Raw genomic sequence first — 26,836 nt, 5'->3', positions numbered from 1 at the left:
CTGTGGGGTGACCATACAACTTGTACCAAATGTCATCCCAGCAGGGGAACCGCCTGTCTCCATGTAGCCTGAGGACCCTGAGAGCCTCACTTTCTGATCCCAGGGATTTTCCCTTCCCACCAGAGCACCTCCAGGTATTGGGCTGCAGAGTTTCAGACTCTGCACTCCTGCTGTTTATAGTCTTCATGGAATTTAAACCCTCTCCTTTCTCCCGTTTTTGTTCAGTCCCTGTGGCTGCTTCTATTTTTCCACTTTCTCTCCAGATGCTTTTTTTTTGGGGGGGGAGGGATAAATCCTGTACTCTACCTCCATCTCCGTCCTCTCCCCACAAGCAAAAAGGGCTCCCTGCCCTCTGTGGCTTCTCTCTCCCCAGTTCACCTCTACGCACTGCATACTTGCCAAGTTCTGTGGTTCAGGCTGTGCAGATTGCTGTGTTAATCCTAAAATCAGTTTTCTAGGTGTGCAAGATTGTTTTGTGTTGATCTGGCTGCATGTCAGAGACGAGAGATGCAAAACAAAACAACAACAACGACAACAACAACAACAACAACAGGAACAATAACAAAACTTCCATGCTGTTCTGCCATCTTGGCCGTACCTAAATAATCACAAGAAGTATTAATCTGAAACCACAAAGTCTGGTGTTCCCAGAGATAAATTGAACATATCAAAGTTTTCAGATTGAACTAGCACATTTTTTGCTTTTTGTAGTGATGAACTATTTTCCATGTTTTTGCATTTTTTAAATGAATTGTTGTTTTAAAAAAAGAAAGCAATGGCTTTTTTTTTTTTCAAACAAAGGTGGCTTGTACATGAATTAAGAATTACCAATCTGTGGGGTTGAGGAAGATGGCGGCATAGGAGGACTCTGGGCTCACCGCGCGTCCTGCTGATCACTTAGATTCTACCTACACCTGCCTAAATAACCCAGAAAACCGCCAGAGGATTAGCAGAACGGAGTCTCCGGAGCCAAGCGCAGACGAGAGGCCCACGGAAGAGGGTAGGAAGGGCGGCGAGGTGGTGCGCGCTCCACGGACTGGCGGGAGGGAGCCAAGGCGGAGGGGCAGCCTGCCGGCCAAGCAGAGCCTCCGAGTCTGGCTGGCAAAAGCGGAGGGGCCAGACGGAGTGTGTTCTGACAGCAAGCGCGACTTAGCGTCTGGGAGGTCATAAGTTAACAGCTCTGCTCGGAAAGCGGGAAGGATGGAGAACAAAGGGAGGGAGAGCTGCTGAGCCCCCGAATGACAGAGCTCAGTTTGGTGGGGAACAAAGGCACTCGCCAGTGCCATCTCCCTCGCCCATCCCCCAGCCAAGAATTACCAATCTGGAATAAAGTATTTTCACCAACTTTGTTTTCTAATCATATGTTAAATAAAGTTTCATAATAATCACTTTCTTAAATTGGGTTTTTACATCCATTACACTGACAATAGGCTAAATAAAAACATACTTTCTTATCAAATTGGCCAGTACGTTTATTAAATTGGTGATTGTACAAGTTATTTTGGTGGCATTTAGTTAATGAGTGGTCTTTATGAGAAGGTGATTATTGAAAGAGAAAAATGACAGGATTAGAGCTGACAATTGTTCTTGAAGTGAGAAATTAAATGACCAAATGAAAACTTCTCTTTTCTTCCATTGGCAATTTTCCCATTATTACTAATCTGTTCTCTAGAGGAATAAAAGACATAAGTGTTTGGTGATGAAACATCCATAAAATAGTTGTTCTCAAGCTACTAATTAAAAAAAAAATACTGGAGAGAATTCAACCCAATCACTTTAGCTGTGGAACATTTGCTTACAATTTAGACATTTGAGTGAAGTCTCAGTCTGGTTCAATACCAACCAGAGCCAGTTTAATTGATAACCCTTGGATTCTTAGAAGGAGATGTCTCCATAAGAAATCTCAGAATGATTATGACGACATTCTGCAGGTTATTTAAACGTTCTTTTGGGTTCTCTGGTGCAATGAGCCCCAAAGTTTTTGTGGCACTGAAGTGTAAAATCCATGGCTCCAGTTAAAGTTTCATCTTTAAATACTTCTAACAATCTTCTTTTTGATGGTTTGTGTCTTTCAACCTGAATCTCCTGCCATCACTTCAAGGAAGGAAGGAGACCTCTATGAGGATAAGAAATAAGGAAACAAAGGAAGTTCCATTTTATCTGCTTATTTTCTAAGGTCTTATCTCTTGTGATGTTGTCTGTAACTAGTTTTGCTTTTGATTCATATACCTTTTTCTAGATATAAGTCATCTGCTGTTATCACCTTCTTCACCTACATTCTAAGGGTAAGAAAACCATTTGTATCTCTTAAATAATGTGCATGGGGCTAGGGTGGGGTATGGGCGGGAGAATGGATAAGAAAGGTCAATGGTTTGATAAAATTCAGATATTTTTTGCACCTCCATTTACAACAAACTTGATATAAATTTAAAACATAAAGACTTAAGTAAGATGCCAAAACAATTAAATTGAATAGGTTTGTAAAGTAGAAATTTTGGTGGAGGTTTAAGGAATTAGGGTGATCTACCTTAAGAAGAATGGACTGGAAGTAGATGAAGCACAAGCCAGGAGTCCAAAGGCAAATATTTTTGACTGAACTAATAAAGCCCAAATTGTAGACTAAAAACTAGTTTTCAAACCTTAAAACATAGGCTATTATTTAACTATTTCTGACTACTGTCACATTACTCATTTAGCACACATAAAGGTAGGTTTTTCAGGTGAAAATGGAATACTTAAAATGGGATCATCAGTATAATAATAGATATAGTATATATATATATATATATAGATATAGTATAATATAAGTATATAAATATAGTATAATAGGTATACTATATGTGTATATGCTGTATAGCTATAATATAATATAGATATATAGGTAGAGTGTAATAATAATCATAGAAACATTGAGAGAGGGCTGCAAATTTTCTGTTGCTTCAACTACAAATATCCATTCACTTGTTTAAAACAAATATCACTTTCTTGCAGAAGGGCTTAGGATAAAGATAATCAAATGGAAAATCATTCTGGTAGCATTGTGACAAAGCCAATAACTATTTTATGAACTGATTCTATGTATTGCATTTTGTGGCCCATTTTAGACACATCAAGAGGCAGTATCCAAAAGGTGGGAGTGCTTTTCATTAATGGTTGTAGCTGTTGGTTGGAAAGATGCTGTTAAGCTGTGTTGAAAGTGCATGGATAATGTATTTATGTGGTTAGAAGGGAACCAATGGCTGACAACATCATCTCTCTGACTGATATCATTCACTTTCTTTCTTCCCCAGAGACCCAGTTTTGTTCTGACTTAAGAGGTCTTCAAAGTTAGCCTTTTTGGTACAGTGTGATTTCACAGGGAGTAGCAAAAGCAAATATTTATATTTATTGTCCCCTCATGTACACATTTGAAATGGGAAAATATTAAGTATAGGAGTCATTAAATTCTAGGAGTAATCTATTGATATGTAGACCATCTGTTATATGCAAGACTGTTCTAATAACTGCAAATATAAAGACTATTTAGATGATGGCTCTACTCTCAAATATGTCACATTGTAGTTGGGAAGATAGAAGGAGCAAAAAGAAACCCTAGGCACACTGCTACAAGTTGTGGAATCAAGTGGAAAAGCTATCATGGGGGTAAGAGGATGGTGTTCTCCCTGGTCAGAAGATTGAGAGCATCAGGGAGAGATTCAAGATATGTTTATGGGACTCTGATTACCATCAGGATCTAGTCCATTTTACTTGGAAAGGGACTAAATATAAAGTTTATAATATTCAGTAAGTAAAATAAACCAGATTCTATGATGCTCTGGTAAAGTGTCTTCCTGATTCCTCAAACGCCATTCAATTCTGCAGAGCCTCAAGGTTGCTGTTTCTTGAGCCTCTGCCCTTGGGCTCATTCTTTCTTATCTCTGTGCTAAAATTGCTAAACTATGTATAGAGTATTATAATTTTTCTATACATATGTATTTCTGTAAATGAGTAGTAGTATGTGTTTTTAATAAAAAATACATCCTGCACATATTTACATGACCAGAAACCCTAAACTACATCACTATTATCAATAGGTACAAGGTAAGCTGCAGAGAGTTTAATTTTGTCAGTCTGGTGATGTTGATTATTTAGATTGTTTCCAGTTTATTTTTACTGTCAAAAGCAATGATTGATTAGCATCTTTGCATATACTCACATCTTCATACTATTTTTTCCTCAGAATAAATTTGTAAAAATAGCTAAAGTGTAGATGTTTATAAAAGATGTTTTATATAAAATAAATGTTGTCAGAAACATCTAGAGAAAATCTTTTAATTTTCTCTAGAACCCGCTTTCTCATACTGAAAATCCTAAATGTATGGGGTACCTGGCTTCCTCAGTTGGTGGAGGGTGCAATTCTTGATTTTGGAGTTGTAAATTTGAGCCCCACGTTTGGTATAGAGATTACTTAAAAATGAAATCTTAAAGAATATTCTAAGTGTTACTGTCATTCTTTGAAAATACCTTTTTCTTATGAAAAATAATATTTCTAAAAAAAAAAAGAAAAATAATATTTCTTTGTCTAAAAGTTTTCTTTTAGAAATGTAATATGTTTTTTACTCAAGCTTTTGAGCCACCTGATGTAAAGATTGTGAGTTTAAAAGAAAAGTCTTAACCTTTAACTCTAAATTGTAATTTTTTTTTTTAATCTGTAGGGGAGACAAAATTTTACCTCTATTCATGTAATGTTTAGGTGAGATTCTTTAACAAAATGACAAATCAATAAAAGAAAAACAGCTTATTAATGCATGCAGTGTATAACACCTAGGAGAAACCAAAACAAAAAAAGTAACTCAAGGTGATGTCTTAAAACTGAGACTTATATAGCATCTTCAAAAAAGAACAATGAGTTTGTAGAGAAATTATAGGACTCTTAGACTTCCAAGAGCAGCACATTGGAAATGTAAATATAAGGGAGGGAACAAATAGAGTAAGATTTTTTGCAGATTTATTAGGGGCCATCTCTGGGCTGATAAGAGTCTGTCTCTAGGAAAAGGATAATTTATATTCTGCCCTTAGGTAGAAAAGAGAATTATCTGAGTTTGCTTCTGCTTAATTTCCTTCAGCTCAAAATAACTTTTATGTCAGAGAAAGAGTTTGGGGTGATATTTTTGGTTTTCCTTCACTTCCATATATATATTATTAAATTAATCCTTCCATTTATTTGAATTCTTATGTGCAGCAACCATTTACATGCTATGATTTTCTGTATATTTTGGAGAGTGGTGGTGGTGAGGGATGTTTATTTCTAATCCGTCTTTTCTGTCTAGTTGTTCAGCTTCTGTATTTTGCATAGGTGTTACAGAGGTGAATGTACTGTCAATTTTTAACATTTTTCCCTCTGGAAATTTAACATATGCTCATTCTTTCAGATACACTTTAGAATTATTTCACCAAGTTTCTCCAGAAAAAAGTTCCTATTAGAATTTCAATTAAGGGTGCATTTTGTTAATTTTACACTTTTCTCCAAGTTTAGTACCAGCTATTTCATCATTTTTGTTGATATTGTGTATCAATATTTTGTTGATGTTATGAACAAATATGTTAACATATCATGAGAGTATTTGACACTATAACTGACACCAGAAAGGGTCCATGTGGGAAGTTATGTGAGCTGAGACCTAGGATTATAGAAACCACATAAATAGAGAATAATTGTGTTCCAGGCAGGGGGGACTTTTGAGTCTGGTTATTTTCTTGGAGACAAATGTGAGAAACTGGCAAAGCACTAGAGAACAGAGTCCTGAATATTCAGGCTACCAAAGTTCATGCAAACCACATTCAGGACTTTTATCGTTAGCCCAAAAATAATGCTGAACTTTAAAGCATATTAGGAGGGAGAGGGAGGGGCGCCCATGACTCAGTCACTTAAGCGTCTGACTTTGGATCAGGTCATGATCTCACAGCTCATGAGTTTGAAACCTGTGTCGGGCTCTGAGCTTCAGCCCCTGTTTGTGCTCACTCTCCCTCTCTCTCTCTCTCTCTCTCTCTCAAAAATAAACATTATTTTTTTTAACAAAAGGAGAGGGAGTGGGTTTATATGAACAGATTTGCAGATATGGTTTTTTAATGCATTGCTGGGTTTAATAACTAATATTAATTTGGGGGAGATTTTAATCCACATTTATAATTGAGAGTAGTTCATAATTATGGGGCATTAGTGTGTGTGTGCGTTTTTCAGGTTCTCTGATATTAAAAAAAATAACGTTTATTCATTTCTGACAGAGAACAGAGCATGAGTGGGGGAGGGGCAGAGAGAGAGAGGGAGACAGAATCTGAAGCAGGCTCTAGGTTCTGAGCTGTCAGCACAGAGCCCAGTGCCGGGCTCCAGCTCACTGATCATGAGATCATGACCTGAGCCAAAATCAGACACTCAACTGACTGAGCCACCCAGGCACCCCAGGTTCTCTGATATTTTAATGAACAATGCCTGTAATTTTATTTAGTGTGTTTTATTATATAATAGAATCACTTTATCTTTTTGTTGGTTTGTTTTTATTTAAATTCCAGTTAGTTAACATACAGTATAATTGTAGTTTCAGGTGTACAATTTACTAATTCAACAAATGAGTGAAGAAAAAAATAAGGTTGAATAATGATCAGATGGACAATGCAGTATTCAATTTACTATATTGCATAATTTTCAGCCATATCTACAACTTAATGGTTATGTCTAGATGAGGCAGGTCAGTTTCATAGTTGCCATAAACTTCCCAATTCAATAAAACATCTTCCTAAATTATTTGGTTACTTTAATTAACTCAATCAATTGTTTTACAGCCCTATCCGTGTTTTAAATAAACATGAAGCCAACTCTAGGTGAAGATCTGTGGGGTCCACACATTCTTCAATAATAACTGCACTCCCTTAAACTGATCAATTGCCAAATATCCATTCGTCTTCATGCCATGGAGACTCAGCTTCAAAATTGTTCCTCAACAAGAAGAAATATCCAAGAAAGAACCTGCAAATCCACCCCACAACATATACACATGAACAAAATGTTTAATACTATACAAGTAATTTTAATTTACTAATGCTTATACTTACATCTTAAATGATTCATATTATCTACTGGAATTTTCTTTAACCCCCCACTTATTTCCTTACCACTCTAGGTCCAACTTAACACCATGGTTGGAGACAATAAAACCTGTTCCAGTGACTTCACCCTCATAGGGCTCTTCACTCATGGTGCAACCTCAGGCTTCCTTTTCAGCATAATTTGTGCTGTATTCTTCATGGCCATGATAGTTAATGGGGTCATGATCTTCCTGATCCATATAGACCCTTACCTCCATACCCCCATGTACTTCCTGCTCAGCCACCTCTCCTTCATTGACATGATGTACATCTCTACCATTGTGCCCAAGATGCTGGTCAATTATCTTGTGGGCAAGGGGACTATCTCCTTCGCTGCCTGTACAGCCCAGCACTTTCTCTACATGGGTTTTGTGGGGGCTGAATTTTTCCTGCTAGGACTCATGGCTTATGACCGCTATGTGGCCATCTGCAACCCGCTTCGCTATCCTGTTCTTATGAGCCACCGGGTCTGTTGGATGATTTTGGCCAGCTCTTGGTTTGGTGGTGCTTTGGACAGCTTCCTCCTCACTCCGATCACCATGAGTCTCCCATTCTGCAGTTCCCGCAAGATCAATCACTTCTTCTGTGAAGCACCTACCATGCTGAGGCTGGCCTGTGGTGACAAAGCTGCCTATGAAATGGTAATGTATGTTTGCTGTGTCATGATGCTGCTGATCCCCTTCTCTGTGATAATTGCTTCCTATGCCCGAATTCTCATCACAGTGCACCAGATGAAGTCAGCAGAAGGGAAGAAGAAGGCTTTTGCCACCTGCTCATCACACATAATGGTGGTGACCTTGTTTTATGGGGCAGCCCTGTATACATATATGCTTCCCCAATCCTACCACACACCGATCAAAGACAAGGTCTTCTCCGCCTTTTACACCATTCTCACTCCTTTGTTAAATCCTCTCATTTACAGCTTGAGAAACACAGATGTAACTGGGGCCTTTAAAAGGGTCTTGGCAAGATGTCAAGGGGTTCATGGTGTGACACGGGAAGGATTCTGACAGTCTAAATCATCCACATCTGCTCAGGTGTGCATGGGTGCTATTACTTGGGGTTATACCATAGGTAATATTACTAATGTATTCAGCAACTGCCAATGCCAGTTATGCTGAAAAGTGCATCAGCACTAATTTTGTCAAAAATGTGAAACCTTGTAACATGAATAATGCCAGAGTGCCTAAATACCGCTGGTGTTTATTATTTCTCCATGTCCTCCCATTCTGTTACTGGACGCAATGGGTCCCTTTGCTTGGTGAACGCAAGCCAGTAGCACATACAAGGCATACAGTCAGTCTGGTATGGAAGCTTTTATTTCCTTGCAGTAACTAAGGAGAATACTGGGGATATTTCCTAAAGCATTGTATCTCTTTGGGGATAGTGCAATTAGCTTTTATTTAGTATGCAGATGGGGCAGAGGCCAGAAGCTTGCATATACACTAGGGAACTTATACATATTCTATTACTTAGGCATTCCAGGTTTACTGTGCATACTTACCACATTTACATGATAGTGCATATGTCTCAAGTTCAAAAAATTGCCTAGGATCTGCCTCCAGAGCAGATTTTAGTGTTGTAATCCTCTAAAGTTAAAGGTAGAGAAGTTCAGGGGAATTCTGCACATGCTTCAGCTCTGATCTGGCTCAAAATGGTTCTGTGTTAAATCCCATGTCTGCACATATCATGTCCTCTTCTAAAGGTCTTGGTGCTTTGCCTTTTCATGTGGGTCTTCTGAGTTGGGTTCCTGAAAAACATCTTATAGAAAAAACTTTACATACCACCTGGAGCAACCCTCTATGCTGGTTACGATTCCAGTTCTTTTTTTTTTTAATTGTTGTTTTACTTTTCTATTGCTTTGATCATTGATAGAAATAAATATGTGTGGTGATGAATAGGGGCACATGTACCCCAATGTTTATAGCAGCACTTTCAACAATAGCCAAATTATGGAAAGAGCCTAAGTGTCCATCAACTGATGAATGGATAAAGAAGATGTGGCTAATATATACAATGGAAAACTACCTGGAAATGAGAAAGAATGAAATCTGGCTATTTGTAGCAATGTGAATGGAACTGGAGGGTATTATGCTAAATGAAATAAGCCAGGCAGAGAAAAACAGACATCATATGTTTTCACTCATATGTGGATCTTGAGAAACTTAACAGAAGACCATGGAGGAGGGGAAGGGGAAAAAAGTTACAGAGAGAGAGGGGGGCAAACCATAAGAGACTCTTAAGGACTGAGAACAAACTGAGGGTAGATGGGGGGTTGGAGAAGAGGGGAAAGTGGGTGGTGGGCGGGGAGGAGGGCACTTGTTGGGATGAGCACTAGGTGTTGTATGGAAACCAAGGTGACAACAAACTATACAACTCCAATTCTTATCTCACACCACTCCTCTGATTGTAATTAATTTATATAAATGCTCCCAAATGTCTGGTTAATATTACATAGTCTGATCACTGTCAGTGTTCTCATAAAAATTAGTGATGTTTATTACATTGTTTAAAGGCATATTAATGGGGTTTATGAAAGGGTTAGAGGTGTATACATTTGAAAGAGACTAAAGTGTCAGAACACTTCAAAGGGAATACTTAAGTACACACAAATCAGTATTTAGAAAACCCAGACATCTTTCTTTGATTAGCAACTGAAAACATTCTTCCTTTATGTAAATTTAGAGCTGGAGAAAATGAATCATATATTATTGCAGAAATGCAGACTAATCCTCTGTAGGTCAATTCTATGATGTTATATTTGTTAAATGGTAATTAATTATTACATCAGAAGACATTGAGAGATAAGAGAGAAAAAAGTGCTCAGTTAATTCACAAATTCACTAATCCATTTTAAGTTTCTTCAATTCATTAAAATTATTAGATTTCTGGAATGTCTCTCTAGATGTAAGTTGTGTGGGGATGTTTTTATAAATCTTTCTCTTTCAAAGAAAAAGTGAATAGCCCACTTTTTCTTTGTTGCAACATTTGGTTTTCCATTGGATAACATTTCAAAATGGAAGAAAAGAAGTAGTTTTTCATTTGAAAGCTAGAGCTGGCAAATTCTTTGGAAATGACTTAGTACAATTTCTTTAGGAAGCTGAAATCCAGAGAATGCATGTGTTTAGGTTTAATTGTAGACCCAGTTGAAGAACTTGAACCATATCCCAGACCTCTTGGGCCATTTCTGGATGGTGCTATGCCAGGCTTTGTGTTCTTACCAGTCTGAAAAAATCCTGACTGGGTTCAGTGATGTTTTGCTGCTGACAGGCACTTGTGGTGGGTGAGGTAAATACACCCAAGCCTTCTACTGCACTATAAAAGCTGTTGAGTGGTAGACAAAATATTTAACCAATGAAACAGTACATGTTGGAACACTGTGGATTGGACTACCAGTTAATCAGGAAAACAGACCTGCTTGCATCTAATTCAGCAAGGCTATCAGTTGCAAACCAGAGTTAATCTTTTTGAGTCTTTCTTTCTGGAAGATTTCATATCCTTCGATCTTTTCAGACTGGCTTGGGGAGCATCATGTGTTAGATATTAGGGAGTTTCTTTCCAACTCAAAGATGGTGAAGTACAAGAAACACAATACATAAAACAGAAAAGAAAGAGGGGACTGATCCTGAAAACTGAGCATTAATTTCAGGTCCATTTTTTTCAAGAAACTCTGCCCATCACTTAATATCAATGGAACCAAATTTCCTTTCCTGTGACATTTTAGCTAATATATATTTTTCTTTATAAGATTTTAAAGATCAAATATGAAAAATGTAATTAATGTTAGTATTATTTTAGCTATTTTTAACAAATGTAATTGCTTTTCATCTTCATAATATCCATGCTTTTTTTTCTTACTTCCCCCATTTTCCTTTTTCTATCCTTAGCTTACATAATCATACTCCCTTGTTAATTATACTAAGGTACAAAGGATTGATAATAGGTAAATTTAATATCCCAACTACAGGAATTGAAAGTAAATGTTTTTAGAATGATTAGAAAAAGGATAAATAAGCATACTTTCAAAATATAATAATTAAAACAACAATTATATTGAATCACACTCCTACTAGAATGGCTATAATTTGGGGCACCTGGGTGGCTCAGTCGGTTGAGCGGCCGACTTTGGCTCAGGTCACGGATCTTGCAGTCCGTGAGTTTGAGCCCAACGTCGGGCTCTGTGCTGACAGCCTGGAGCCTGTTTCGGATTCTGTGTCTCCCTCTCTCTGACCCTCCCCCGTTCATGCTCTGTCTCTCTCTGTCTCAAAAATAAATAAACGTTAAAAAAAAAATTTAGAATGGCTGTAATTCAAACTGCTGGCAATACCAAAATTCTAAAATACAGGAATTCACATTCATTGCTGGTGGGGATGCAAAATCGTACATCTACTTGAAGAGACAGTTTGGTAGTTTATTACAAAATGAAACATAGCCGTACCATATGACCTGGAAATTGTGTTTCTCATGATTTACCCAACTGATTCGGAAACTTATGTTTATACAAAAACCTGCAAGTGGATGTTTATAGAATTTTTTTTCATAATCACCCAAAACTTAGAATTAATCAAGTTATCTTTAGTAGGTGAATGGACAAACTACAGTACATTTAGACAATAGAATATGATACAGCAATAAAAAGAATTGAGCTATCAAGCCATGGAAAGACATGAAGGAATCTTCAACGTATAGGACAAAGTGAAAGAAGATAATCTGAAAAAGCTACATACTATATGATTCCAGCTATATGACATCCTAGAAAAAGAAGCTCTATAGAAATAATAAAAAGATTAGGACTGCCAAGGGCTTAGGGAGAGGAAAGGATGAATAGGGAGAACACGCAGGATTTGGGGCAGTTAAACTATTCTGTATGATGCTGTAGTGGAAGTTACATGACATGCATTTGTCCAAATTCATAGAACAGGATGAGTGAATCCTGATATAAACTATAGACCGTAACTAATAATAATTTATGAAAATTAGCGCATCAATTATAATATATGAACCACACTAATACAGGATATAAATAATAGGAGAAAGAGAAGGAATATATGGTAACTCACTGAACCATCTGCTGAACTTTCTGTGAACCAAAAAAAGTAAGATTTAAACTTTATTAATAAAAACCTTCTTAAAACCCATGTAACCCTCTGATACTGTATTTCACTCAAGAAATCACTAGAAGCTGTCACAAGATATAATGGAGCTGGTAAAAGTGGGGTGGGGATGGGCATTAAATAATAAAATTTTGTTAATTTTATTAGCCTTACTTTTAGGATTTGGCTGTGTGCATTTTGGGAGTGGGTAGCAATGAGGATAATATTTTTTAGAAAGAATAGTTAATTAGTAGAACTTGGACCAAATGTCATTTAGTTTCACTTGTGCATATGGTAGGTAACATTTCCTTAGCATTCCACAATTCAAGTCAGCATTCCTTCCCCCTCCTGAATATGTAAGAGGGTACTGGTAATGCAGAATCTGTGTGTGGAGGAGAAATAAATGGTCAATATTTCCCTGATCTCTGTCTTCTCCACACTAGGAGAAAACAATCTCAAATGAAAGCTGTTACTGCAAGGAAAAGTCTTCATTAGAGTGAGTGGAATGGTTTTCTTCTCAGAGAGTATTTTATCATTCAATACAAGTTTCAAATACTAAAAGTTATGTAGCTCAGACCATAATAGCTGTGCAAATATAGTGCAAAATTTTTAAGTCCTTTAAAGGAGTATGTAGTCATTTCTCCACTTGTGAGCTGTTCAGGCGTGGAGCAGAAAAATCAGGTTGATTTCACAGGTTTTTCACTCTGTGAAAAATGCTTGTGGTATTTTGATAGAGACTGCATTAAATGTGTAAATTATTTTGGATAGTATAGACATTGTAACAATGTTTGTTCTTCTAATCCATGAGCATGGAATGCTTTTCCATTTCTTTATGTCCTCTTCAGTTTCTTTCATAAATGTTCTATCGTTTTTGGAATACAAACCTTTCACCTTTTTAGTGAGGTTTATTCGTAGGTATTTTACTGGTTTTAGTGCAATTGCAATTGGAATTGATTCTTTGATTCCTATTTCTGCTGCTTCGTTATTGGTGTATGGAAATGCAACAGATTTCTGCACATTGATTTTATATCTATGATTTTGCTGAATTCATGTATTACTTCTACAATTTTTTGGTGGAGTCTTACAGGTTTTTCTCCATAGAGTATCATGACCTCCACAAATAGTGAAATTTTTACTTCTTCCTTGCCGATTTGGATGCCTTTTATTTCTTTTTGTTGTCTGATGCTTAGGCTAGCACTTCCAGTGCTATCTTAAATAGTAATGGTAAGAGTGGACATCCCTGTCTTATTCCTGACCCGGGAAAGTCTTTCAGTTTTTGCTAAGACTGATGTTAGCTGTGGGTTTTTCATATATGGTCTTTATGATGTTAAGATATGTTCTATGTGTCCCTACTTTGTTGAGGTTTTTTTTTTTTTTTTTAATCAAGAATGAATGTTGTATTTTGTCAAATGCTTTTTCTGCATCTATTGACAAGATCATAAGGTTATTATCTTTTCTTTTATTAATGTGGTGTACTACATTGATTGATTTGTGAATATTGAACCAGCCCTAGAGCCCAGGAGAGATCCCACTTAATCATGGTGGATAATTCTCTTAATGTACTGTTGAATTGTTGAGAATTTTTGCACCCAAGCTCATCAAGAACATTGGCCTACAGTTATCCTGTGTAGTGGGGTCTTTGGTTTTGGAATCAATGTAATGTTGGCTTCATAGAAAGAGCTTGGACTTTTTCCTTCTATTTATATATTTTGGAACAGTTTGAGAAGAACAGGTATTAACTCTCCTTTAATGTCTGGTTGAATTCCCCTGGGAAACCATCAGACCCAGGAGTCTTGTTTGTTGGGAGATTGTTGATTACAGATTCAATGTCTGTGATGGTTATGGATCAGTTCAAATTTTCTAATTCTTCCTGTTTCAGTAATAATAGTGAGTTTCTAGGATTTTGTCCATTTACCCAGATTGCCTAGTTTGTTGGCATATAATTTTTCGTAGTATGCTATTATAATTGCATTTTGTGGTGATGGTTGTGATCTCTCCTTTTTAATTTGTGATTTTATCTGTTTCTTTTTCTTTTGATGAGTCTGGCTAAGGGTTTATCAATTTGTTAAGTCTTTCAAAGAACCAGCTCTTAGTTTTTTTTTTAATACAATTACTTATTTTTTTTCTAAAAAAGTATTTATTTCTGCTCTAATCTTTATTATATTATTTCTTCTGCTTTCTTTAGGCAAAAACAGACACATGGATCAATGTAACAGAGTTCAAGTTATATTAAAAATCTGTAATGATCATACACCAGGGTACAAACACAAATATAAACACACATGCTAATGGAACAGAATAGAAAACCCAGAAATAGACCCACAACTATATAGTCAACTCATCTTTGACAAAGCAGGAAATAATATTTAATGGAAAAAAGACAGTCTTTTCAACGAATGATGTTGGGAAAACCAACATACATGATAGGAACATGCAGAAAAATGAAACTGGACCACTTTCTTATACCATACAGAAAAATAAATTCAAAATGGATTGATGACCTAAATGTAAGACTTGAAACAAAATCCTAGAGGAGAACATCAGCCTTGTAACTTCTTTGTAGATGTGTCTCCTGAGGCAAGGAAAACAAAACCAAAAATGAACTATTGGGACTTTATCAAAATAAAAATCTCTGCACAGCAAAGGAAACAATAAAAAAACTAAAAGGCAGCCTTCAGAATGGGGAAAAATATTTCAAATGACATATCTGATAAAATGTTAGTTTTTAGTTACAGTTTTAAGAATTAGAAGAGTTAAGTTCCTGAAAATTATAAAGATTTAGTATATGAAAAAAAATGACATTGAAACTGACTGGATAAAGGAATAAATTATCAATAGTTGATTTTAAGACAAATACATAATTTTCAGAGACAATACAGTAAATGTCTGCTTCATATTCATATCTCCAATTTCTAGACTTTGAAGAATTAAGTGTAAAACATCCCCACATACAGACAAATGAAAACTGATAAAAGTTAAAAAACAAGTTTCTCACAATGAAGCTATTCAAGGATTTCAAAGTATAGAATCAGCAGAAGAAACTACAGATGTAATGATGACTTTTACTCCATAATTAAAAAAATATTATTGATTAACAAAAAAAAGCTATGAACAATAACAAAATTAAAAAAAAACAAGAAAAAGCAAGCAATACTTGAGACATACAGGGAAGACACATATTCATACTTAAATATTCAAAGAGAAAGTTAAAAAAAATAGCATTTATAATAAATAAAAACAAATGAACAGATATTCAAAGTTTTAACCTTACTCAAAAAATTTAAAAATAATTATATTAAGTCATCTTATGCCAGAATTACCAGACATGTAAATTTGTGTGTTTATTTAATTTTACAGTGTTATGAGAATGCATCAGGGAAATGGGAACTGATAGGCAGTAGAAAAGTAAAGTGGGAAATTGTAAAAATGAAACTTAAAAGTGAAATAAAGAGGCACCTGGGTGTCTCAGTAAGTTAAACATCCAACTCTTGATTTTGGATCAGGTCATGACATCACAGTTACGTGATCCAGCCCCACATGAGGTTCTGAGCTAACGGCGCAGAATCTGCTTGGGATTCTCTCTCTCCCTCTCTCTTTGCCCTTCCCCTACTAGCTCTCTCTCTCTCGTGCTCTCTCTCATATATATGTATGCATATACATATATATACATACATATGTATGTATATATACATATATATGCATACATATATATACAATCTCAAAATAAATACAAACTTAAAAAATAAATAAAAACTTTAAATATATTTACACAAAATGATTAAATAGTTCTGATGGAAGAAAACGTTGTGAAAAAAAACACTCAAGGATCCACACTCAAAATTAAGTATAAGAATTTTTATCATTACATGATTTATTACTGCCACTGTTAAAACAATGTGTGCATCAAAATTGAAATATTGGTTAAATATAATGGAGTATATCCATAAGATAGAATATCCTGTGGACATTGACTGTTACATTTGGAAGAGTATTTCACATGAAGGACACTTCTTAAGAAGTAGTTCGTGAACAATATAAATTGCCAAACTATATGTAATACATAAACATACCCATGCATATATATGTGTTAGTATATAAATATTATACAGTATGTGTGTGTATGCACACATACACTGTACTTATGCATGTATGTATACACACAATGGAAATGCAATTTTGTACAGATAATCTTTTTTTATTTTTTTTATAATTTTTTTAATGTTTATTTTTGAGACAGAGAGAGACAGAGCATGAATGGGGGAGGGTCAGAGAGAGAGGGAGACACAGAATCTGAAACGGGCTCCAGGCTCTGAGGTGTAAGCACAGAGTCTGACACAGGGCTCAAATTCATGAACTGGGAGACCAAGACCTGAGCCGAAGCTGGACGCCCAAATGACTGAGCCACCTAGGAGCCCCCAGATAATCTTTTTTTAAATATGTTTACTTATTTTTGAGAGAAAGAAAGACAGAGAGAGAGAGAGAGAGAGAGAATGAGTGGGGTAGGAGCAGAAAGAGAAGGAGACAGAATCCGAAGCAGGTTCCAGACTTTGAGCTGTCAGCACAGAGCCGGATGCAGGGTTCGAACCCACAAAGCCCAACCAACTGAGCCACACAGGTGCCCCTGTACAGATAACTTTCTATATGATATGTTTCTGGCAACTATCTCTGGATATTAAGGAATATTCTAAATTTTTAAACAATTCATATTTTCCTCAAGGTATGTATTGCCATAATACACAGATGTAATAATTATTATTACATCAATAAAATGTTAAAAAATAGCATGAATTAGGCTATTTTTAATATTTTTTATTGTTTTTCATGGTAATTCCCACATTTCTCTAGTAGGAAAAGATGCTGGAGGAAATTTCTGATGAAATGGTCAGAATATCAGGGACTTGCACTTGGGAACCAAGTGTTGGAAACATTTTTTCAAAGCCCAATATGACTTTAGGGCTCACTCTCTTCCACCCCATGAATACAATTCTAATTAGCTGTGACAAATCTGTCTCATTAATATATACTGAAATCCATAGGGATGAGATGTGCTCTTTTTAAGAGCACCTCATTTTCTGTCATTGTCATAAAACTATTTAAATTCCTGCCTCTTTTCACTCTGGGTGCTCCCCTTTGTGCTAGGGAATCCAAACACAGAACACCCAGAGATGATTTAGCATTCTTTAATGGTCTGCAGCTTTCTTCCTTCTTAATCTTTCATAATTGTCTCTTTTTGGTTTCTAGCTATTTTCTTGTAAAGATAGAATGCAAGAATTAACACACCTTTATAGAAGAATGGAAAATTTGTATGATTTGTCCTGGCATTGCAAAATGTCTCAGGAGTTTTAGTATGGAAATTTTCTTTTAATGATACTTCCTTCTGCAGAGTTATATTGCAAAATAGCTCTTGATAACTTGCTGTGCATATCTCTTTGTGCTAATTCCATCACCAGTTGCTAAGGATACTTTTAGTCTATAGTTCAGAAAATTCAAGTTCACAAATACAAATTAAAAACCTCTGTGTGCTGGATTTTCATGCAGCAGACATGTGGGCATACAGACTGGCCAGATCTTGAAATCTCTCCTACCATGGATACCTATGACTGTGAATAGCTTTGTGTTTTTAATTTGTTAACATAAACTAGAGGATAAATCAAATCCATTAAACAATAATTTCTCTTCTAGTAACAGATCACTTTCTGTTTTCTGAAGTCTTTGTTCAATTCCCATTTCTTTCTTAGTTATAGAAAGTTCTTATGCTTTCCTGAGTTTTTTTTTTTGTATTTATGTATTCATTCATTCATTCATTCATTTATTCATTCATTCATTTTTAACAAATTTTGTATAACCGTCTTTACCTTTGAACAACGCACCCTACTCTGAATGACTGTGTGGAGAGGATTCACCTCTAAGTAAGTGACAGAGATTATCTTAGTTGAACCTAAGTTTAGTATAAACTTAGGCATCAGGTGATTTTTTATATTGATGATGTGCATTCCCTTCTTTTATGCATACCAAGAAATGTGTGTAGCAAGCTGCTTTTAATACATAGCAGTCAAATTGCATGCCTGAGAAAAGTATCGAGGATTGTAAATTGATGGGGTTAAAATGGGAAGATATTGGGTAAATGAATAAATCATTTTGAAGCTCTTTGGAAATTAAATGGTTGGATTAAATAGTTTGAAGTTTTTCTGCACAATGCAAAATTCATTATTAAAGTTAAGCAATTTAGTGATTATCTAGGGGCTGCTGAAATACTAGACCAACTCTGTTTATTGTTAATTCCTATTTCTTTAATGAAAATCCAGGTCTATTGAAGGTGTCCACCAAGATCACAGGTGACTAATCAAATGCTGATGAGCACATAGCCTGGCTCTTCAAATGACACTTTAAATATTTGTTGAATAAGGAAATAAATGAGCTTCCACAACATTTTTTAAGGGTCTCAATAAATCAAAGACTTATGCAAGTTAAATTTAAGGAAATGGAGACAGGGCTGTCTACAACTCACGGGATGCAAATCTCAGGTGGAAACTTAGTGATGTGATGACTGCCCCACGTCCCCCACCTCAAATACATTGAGAAGCAGACTGCTTGTTTAATTATTTCTGGAAATTATCTAGAGAATGCATTTCAAATATACAGTTGTAATGGTGCTATTGAGTGGAACAGTGCAAAGAATATTCTTTCCTAATAATACCTGTTTATGTCTGTGTGTACATGATCTTAGCAAAATCTTTCCTTTTCTCTTTTTTTTCTTTTTTAATGACTTAAGCAAAAATTGACCTTATTAATTGGATGGGAAAAGGGCAATATTATTGGAAAGACACAGAAAATTTAAATGAAAAAGTTGCATTTAGTCTTAGTTTATAGGGCATCAATTATGAAAAGTTTTCCTAATTCCCTGCTGGAGCTCCCATCACCACCAGCACTGGCATGATTGCCTTTGTATCCTTGCACTCTTTTTACAGAAAAGAAAACTGAAGTTTGGAAGATGGAGGTACTTGCCTTAATGACACATAGACAGACTCCTGTAGGTCCTCTGACTTCAAGCTCAGAGCTCTTGCCTTGTCAGTGATGCAAACATTTTACATATCACTCTTCCATAATGATTTTAAAGGTCATACAGGCAACTGTATATTTCAGTTGTAGATCCTCTGACTTCAAGCCCAGAGCTCTTGCATTGTCAGTAATGCAAACATTTTACATATCACTCTTCCATAATGATTTTAAAGGTTGTACAGATACTTGTATATTTCAGTTCCACTCTGATAGTGGTTCCGAAACATTTTTATAAATGTCCACCATACCATGGAATAAACTTTAATCAGAAAGAGTGGGTCTCTCTAATTATGGTTATCCAATGGTTATCCAAGTGTGTGATCTCTTTAGAGGTTCTGGCAGGACTACATGGTCAACAAAGGAATATAGTTCTAAGTCACTTCTTGGATTGATGTTGTAAACAATAATAGACACTTGGTAAAATTGTCTGATTACATTGACATTTTACTGTCTAATAATTATGTCTTTCTTATTCAATTTGATTTGATTATGGATGATTACAATTTTTTCAGAATTTAGAAATATAAAGAAGATTCAGGGTTAAATGTAAGGTTTTGCATTTATTTTAAAAACTTCACAAGTATGAGGGTTCCTGGATGGCTCATTCAGTTAAGCATCTGACTTGGGCTGAGGTCATGATCTCACAGCTCATGGATTTGAGCCCCACATCAGGCTCCGTGTCTGACAGCTCAGAGCCTGAAGCCTGTTTCAGATACTCTCTCTCTCTCTCTCTCTCTCTCTGCCCTGCCCTCACTCGCATTCTGTCTGTCTCTCTCTCTCTTTCTCAAAAATAAATAAACATTAAAAAAAAAAAAAAAAACTGCACAACTAAGAATTGACCTGGCTGGGGAACTCTCATATAATAATTCAACCAGAAGAGTTTTAATGTGTACATAATGTGTCAACAGTGTGATTAATCTGATATAAAAATATAAAAGTAATATTCTTAGTGTATTCTGCATCAGAAAAGCTTCACATGAAGTAGTTGCTGAAATTGAGATATTGCGTTTTAAAATGGACATTGTCAAAGACCATCTCAAGTTAGTGTCTGAAACTTGAGCATTTTGGCAAGGTCTTCATGAGTGCATTCATATGGTAATCAGGAAGCTTGACACAGAAAAGCATGAAGAAAGATTATAACCATATTCACATTATGAAAGGCTGAAAGTTAAAAAAGGAAGAAGCTGCTTCTGAGCAGATCTAGAAGCCAAAGATGGAAGTTTCATGAGGCAATTCTTAATGCAAGTGAGCACAGAGCTTCCTAGCAATGGACCTGTTGCACTGAAAGAACATGAAGTATGTTCTTTCATTTGGCAGAAAGTTCACCAGTGGTCATATAGAATCAGGGAAAGGCTGCAACTTACAACTTAGAGATTCCATTGCAATTTTATTAAAAGGATGGGCTTAGTGATCATCCCAGGCCTGAGCAAGAATCATATCCTGACTTCAAGTTAGGTAGGAGAAGTAATTTCAAACATCTCTACTCAATCAAATGTGTTACTCCTTACAAAATAAGGGAATATTTGCAAATGTCAAGATAAAATAAATGTATTACATTTTTTAAAAATTTGTGATATAGTGTAACAAATATAATTTAAGTAAGTTCTGAAGACAATTTCATCCAATAAAGTCATGTCAATTTCATTTAATATTTTTTTTTCAATTTTATTTATTTATTTATTTTGAAAGAGAGAAAGAGAAAGAAAGAGAGAGAGAGGCAGAGAGAGGAGAGAGAATCCCAAGCAGGCTCCATACTATCAGTATGGAGCCCGATGCAAGGCTGGAACCCATGGACCATGAGATCATGACCTGAGCTGAAGTCAAGAGTCAGATGCTTAACTTACTGAGCCACTCTGGTGCTACTTAATAACTTTTTTCTTATGTTCTCATAATTTCCAGCCCAAGCATATATACGCTTTTCATAGATGTTCAGATTCTCTTCAGGCTTAAATGTGATGTACATATTTCTGAGAATTTATGCTAAAGGAGATTTCCTTCAAGTGAAGACATAATTAGAGAAAAAATATAGAATTTAATGGCTGAAATAGTTTTTCCAGGAATTCCAGAGCCCATACAATTGAATTCAAAGACTATTTTGCAATTCAAATCCATGTATTTTAGTTGAATATGTGGACTACTTAAATTAGAAATTGGAGATTCTCACATACCAATAGTTTTGAAATAACTAACATATATGGGTAAAACATTGGCATTTTACTTTGCATTGTATAAAATATTATCATCTAAGAATTTCTCATTTGATCCATAGAGTAGCCCTGTATATTATATTATCTAAATCTAGGGGCATCTGGGTGGCTCAGTCATTTAAGTGTCCCACTTCAACTCAGGTCATGATCTCATGGTTCCTGAGTTCGAGCCCCACATCGGGCTCTTTGCTGACATCAGAGCCTGAAGCCTGTTTCAGATTTAGTGTCTCCCTCTCTCTTTGCTCCTCCCTCACTCACTCTGTCTCCTCACTCTCTCCCTCTCTCTCTCTGAAAATAAATAAACATTAAAAAATTAAAAAAAATAAATCTAATATAAATGGAAACTGAGGCTCAGAGTGTTTGGGGGAGAGAATCCAAGGTAACAGCATTAACATGAGTAGAAGAACTCAATTCATCTGATTCTAAATTTTGCTTTAATCTATGTCTACTATAATATTGCAGAAGGAAATTCCTGTATAAGGTCACATAATTATTCTAGACATTTTCTGATTATCTTCATTTGTACTAACCATAACAAAGTAATACAATCTGTTCTCAGCAGAAATTTAATAAGTATGGGTCCTTCTCATCATATTTCCTCATAGTAAAATAGCAGATTTAACCAAACAGGACTTGCTCTCTGACCATTTAGAACTTTTACGTGCAAAAAGGAGAGTAAGGCCAGCCAGATGCAAAATAGAGAAGACTTTAGAGTTTGCCTTTGTTATGCTAGGACTATAGGATGAGATAGAGAAAAAAAAAACAGAAAGATAGATATTTTTAAAATATTTTGGAATGCATGTGAATGATGAACAGGGAAAACTACTTGACCTTGTAAAGGAATACATAATTTTGCCTCTGTTACTGGGAATTTCGTGCATCATAAGAGTTAGACTGAAAATGTGAAAGGTGTGGAAACAGAATACAACTTATATTTAGGCTATTCCATAAACTTGACAGCAGTTGCCCTTTAGATATATATTTTAATTAGAAAGGTAAAGGAAATGAGGCCGATTGGAAATGATGATGACATGGTATATGGTGTCAGGGAAATTTATAAAATGAGTTTCAAATAGTTTGAAATTCATACACATAAAAAGATAAAAGAGAAAAAATAGAGTTTATTCTATTAAAAACAGCAGTCTTGAGTATAATAATTTGTGTGGTATATTCTCAATTATGACATATTTTCATTAGCAATATTAATTATTGCATATAGTTAAAAAATTCACAAATTTACATTGTTGGCATATTTAATTTGACAGATAATGTAAATGCCTAATTTTTTGATTGTAGGTAAGAGCACAGAATGATTTGAGGCTGCCTGGTCCAAACATCCCCGCTATTAAGAGTATGTGTGACCAGAAGAACATTATTCACAATTCTGCCATCAGTGATATGAGGGTTATAGTTCCTCACTTCTTAGGTTTATTGTGAAGCTCAACAAGTCAATCGAAATGAAGCACTTGGCACAAAGTAAACTCTTCACAGTGTTGTTCTAATTATTCTTTTTAAATTTTTAAATAAGATAGAATAGGTAGAGAGAGTGTGCACAACAGGGAAGAGGAGCAGAGAGAGAGAGAGAGAGAGAGAGAGAGAGAGAATCTCTCTCCATACTCAGTATGGAGTCCGATGTGGGGCTTGATTCCACCACCCTTGGATCATGATTTGAGCCAAAAATCAAGAGTCAGACATTCAACTGACTAAGCCACCCGGGTGCCCCTGTAATTATTCTTGATAGCATTTTCTTTTCTGTGCAATTAATTCAAATGCTCATATTTGCATAATATTTACAGGAATGGATTAGTTTGGTCAATCTACCTTAAAACACATTGGTAAAATATATCTTACCTTGACATACTTAATGTTAAACATATGAAAAATAATAATTAACTTTCAAAAAAGCTTGTAGATTTTTTCTTTTATCACCACTTGAAATTAAGTAAAATATGATCAGTATTTTTAATTACCAATCTATATGAAAAAAATTCAATCTCCAAAAATAGCAGGTGGTTTATGGCTAACCATGTATGTCCCTGTGTTATTTCCTCTGAATCCTAATTGCAAATACTAAATACTAATAAATAGCGAATGCTGATGCTAATACATAATCCTAATGCCAATTCTTCATCATCCTAAATTTAAATTTATTTCTTAAAAATAAACAAAAATAATTCTATAAGAGTGATTGCCTCTTTTTTTTTCTGAGTTTGCAAGAGTGGTTTCTATTTCCCATTTTATCCCATACAATTTTGTCTGCAACACAGATGAAATGGTATCAAAAGAATACTCATAATTCTCAAATTCTCACAGTCCACATTGACAATCACTCATTTGTAGCTAAATGGCAGAGATAGACTACTTATCGTCAGTGCTGGGATATTTTTAAGATGGTGGTATTGTTGATTATGATAATGATTCCTTTGGGGCACTCGGGTGGTTCAGTCAGTTGAAGGTCTGACTCCTGATTTGGGCTCCAGTCATGATCTCATGGTTTGTGGGATGGAGCCATGCATTAGGCACTGCACAATGTGGAGCCTGCTTGGGATTCTCTCTCAACTTCTCTCTCTGCCCCTCCCTTGCTCACTCTCTCTCTCTCCCTTTCTCTCAAAATAAATAAATAAACTTAAAAAAAAAGATTCATTTAATAAGGACGCCGATTTAAACTAACATAGTAGTCACACACACACACACACACACACACGCACGCACACACACATGCACACACCAGACTAGGGTATGTTTAACAGAATAACAATATGGTTTATACACTATGTGTTGTTATATGTATCACTATAGTACAATAGCATCTGTTGACATAATCTTGTCAAATGTATTTAAAGAATTATTGATTTAAGGTGATCAATTTTATGTAAAAACATTCTATAATAGATTAAATGATAGATACCAGCATCAAAATTGTAAGGAAATATTTTTAGGTATTTTCTTCAGACTTTTACAAGTTTTTGCTTAACAATCAACCTATATGTCCTTATATTAATTCCCTGCGAATATTCTCATTTTATTTGGAAGATTCTAGGTCACAGCAGCACCATCATGGGATCCATGGAAGTGTACAACACATCCTCTACAGACTTCACCTTGATGGGACTGTTCAACAAGAAGGACATCTCAGGCCTTCTCTTTGCCATTGTCTCTATCATCTTTTTCACTGCATTGATGGCCAATGGGATTATGATCTTCCTGATCCACACTGATTCTCGACTGCACACTCCTATGTACTTCCTTCTCAGCCATCTCTCCTTCATTGACATGATGTACATCTCCACCATTGTGCCCAAGATGCTGGTTGATTATCTGCTGGGTCAAAGAACCATATCCTTTATGGGGTGCACAGCTCAGCACTTCCTCTACCTCACCCTTGTGGGAGCTGAGTTCTTCCTACTGGGCCTCATGGCCTATGACCGCTATGTGGCCATCTGTAACCCCCTTCGCTACCCTGTCCTTATGAGTCGCCAGGTCTGTTGGATGATCATAGCAGGTTCCTGGTTTGGAGGCTTTTTGGATGGCTTCCTTCTAACTCCCATAACCATGACCTTTCCTTTCTGCAACTCCCGGGAAATTAACCATTTCTTTTGTGAGGCACCTGCAGTCTTGAGTTTGGCATGTGCAGACACAGCCCTCTATGAAACAGTAATGTATGTGTGCTGTGTCCTGATGTTGCTGATTCCTTTCTCTGTGGTGATTGCTTCTTATGCCCAAATCCTGACCACAGTCCACCACATGAGTTCAGTTGAGGGAAGAAAGAAGGCATTTGCCACCTGTTCATCTCACATGACAGTAGTGACCTTGTTCTATGGGGCTGCCATGTATACCTACATGCTTCCACACTCTTACCATAGCCCAGCCCAGGATACAGTCTTCTCTGTGTTCTACACAATCCTTACACCAATGCTGAATCCACTCATCTACAGTCTGAGGAACAAGGATGTGACTGGAGCTCTGAAGAGGGCAATGGGCAGGTTCAAATGTACACGAAAAGTGTCAGGAGATGTGTTTTGACAATGTCTTCTTCTCATGTGGATGACAAATAGGAGCCTTTGTGGACATTGTGGCCATGCTCTTAATGAAGGATTAACCTGGAGGGAAGATTTAATTGTGCAGAAGAAGAAAAAGGAAAAGAAAAAGAGCAATATAAGAAATGTATCCTCTTAATCTTCATTCCTTCATCTCTTCTTTCCTTTCTTATATCTTCCATTTATTATGACCAGTTCACTTGCATTCAAAATAAATGCCCAGTGTTTTTAAGAAATAAAAAAAATCTTGCTTGAAGTTTTTACGTTTTAGAGATAAAAATAAATTGCATGCAATTTTAAATTGCATGAACTGTGTTGAAGAGTGCAGGAGGCAAGATGGTAATTTCTGTATATGTGATAATCCTGTATAATTATACTTACCATCTAAGTATAAGAGAAATATTATCTTCTCTATTTTGAAGACTAATACCTGACATAGCCTTTAGGAAGATAGTTGTGAAGCTCTGTTTGTTCCAGTTTTTCAGTTGGTAGGAAGAGTCACTGAATATAGTTTTTTTTTTAATAGCCATTATACTCCTGCAATAATTAGGCATGTTTTACTTTAAGTAGAAATGTAGTATTTAACTTTTATTTGCAACACATAAGTGAAAACTATTTGTCAGATAAGTTAACATTCATGGATGAGAGCAAAGAACCTCGCCCAAAAAAGGCAACATGAGGATATTATATGCCTAAACATTTACTAAACATACAGGAGTATGGTTTGGGAGGATACTAAAGTGAATTTTCAAATATGTCACAATGTCATCAGGGTTAACCATACAACAGTTGGATAGTAGAAGTTTGTTTATATTCCATATTCATGCTCCCCATGATCCAAGAATTGAGGACAATAAGTGTATAGCAAATCATGTTCAATGTTGCATTTGATTATATAAGAAGTTTACTTAAGTATCATAGGGGTTACTTTATGAAATTATTAATAATCATAATCAATCATACTAATCTCTCTAAAACTTAAAAATTCACATACATTCATCATCATCTAATAACTTCATAAAAATAAAGTACATACTAAGAGTTGTAATTACAGATGATAACAGTGAGGTTCAGGGAAGTGAGGGACTTCTGTATGGTAACATTTTAAATTAGTTCACTGGATTGCAAAAAAGAAGTGTGGTTGATTGAACACTATATCTTTCAGATATAGCTTTCTCACTCATTTGTCCAGGCATTCATTTGTTCATCATAGCTGTGAGCAAGATAGATAAAGCACCTATACTCAAAAAAGTTTACATTCCAATGGGGGAAAGCAATAAAAATAAAACACAAACAAGCAATCAAGCAAACAGCTTGA

General features: G+C 35.7%; 1 protein-coding gene across 2 annotated transcripts; it reads left to right on the top strand.

Moving 5' to 3' along the window:
• Window positions 1–1,954: 1,954 nt before the first annotated feature.
• Window positions 1,955–25,732, top strand: LOC125935328 (olfactory receptor 2T1-like). 2 transcript variants are annotated; one of them, XM_049648936.1, is made up of 4 exons: window positions 1,955–2,285; window positions 6,820–7,058; window positions 7,158–7,763; window positions 24,515–25,732. In XM_049648936.1, the coding sequence occupies exons 2-4, from the start codon at window positions 6,948–6,950 to the stop codon at window positions 25,502–25,504; spliced, it is 1,707 nt and encodes a 568-aa protein (XP_049504893.1). In that variant the 5' UTR covers window positions 1,955–2,285; window positions 6,820–6,947; the 3' UTR covers window positions 25,505–25,732. The 2 variants fall into 2 exon arrangements, with proteins under 2 accessions (XP_049504893.1, XP_049504895.1); XM_049648938.1 differs by lacking the exon at window positions 6,820–7,058 and having other exon boundaries at window positions 1,955–2,176.
• Window positions 25,733–26,836: the final 1,104 nt, after the last annotated feature.

Source organism: Panthera uncia (genome assembly GCF_023721935.1).
Source record: "Panthera uncia isolate 11264 chromosome A1 unlocalized genomic scaffold, Puncia_PCG_1.0 HiC_scaffold_17, whole genome shotgun sequence".
Lineage (NCBI taxonomy): Eukaryota > Metazoa > Chordata > Mammalia > Carnivora > Felidae > Panthera > Panthera uncia.
Note: the sequence above shows the minus strand (reverse complement) of the source record. Positions and strands in the feature narration are given on the sequence as shown.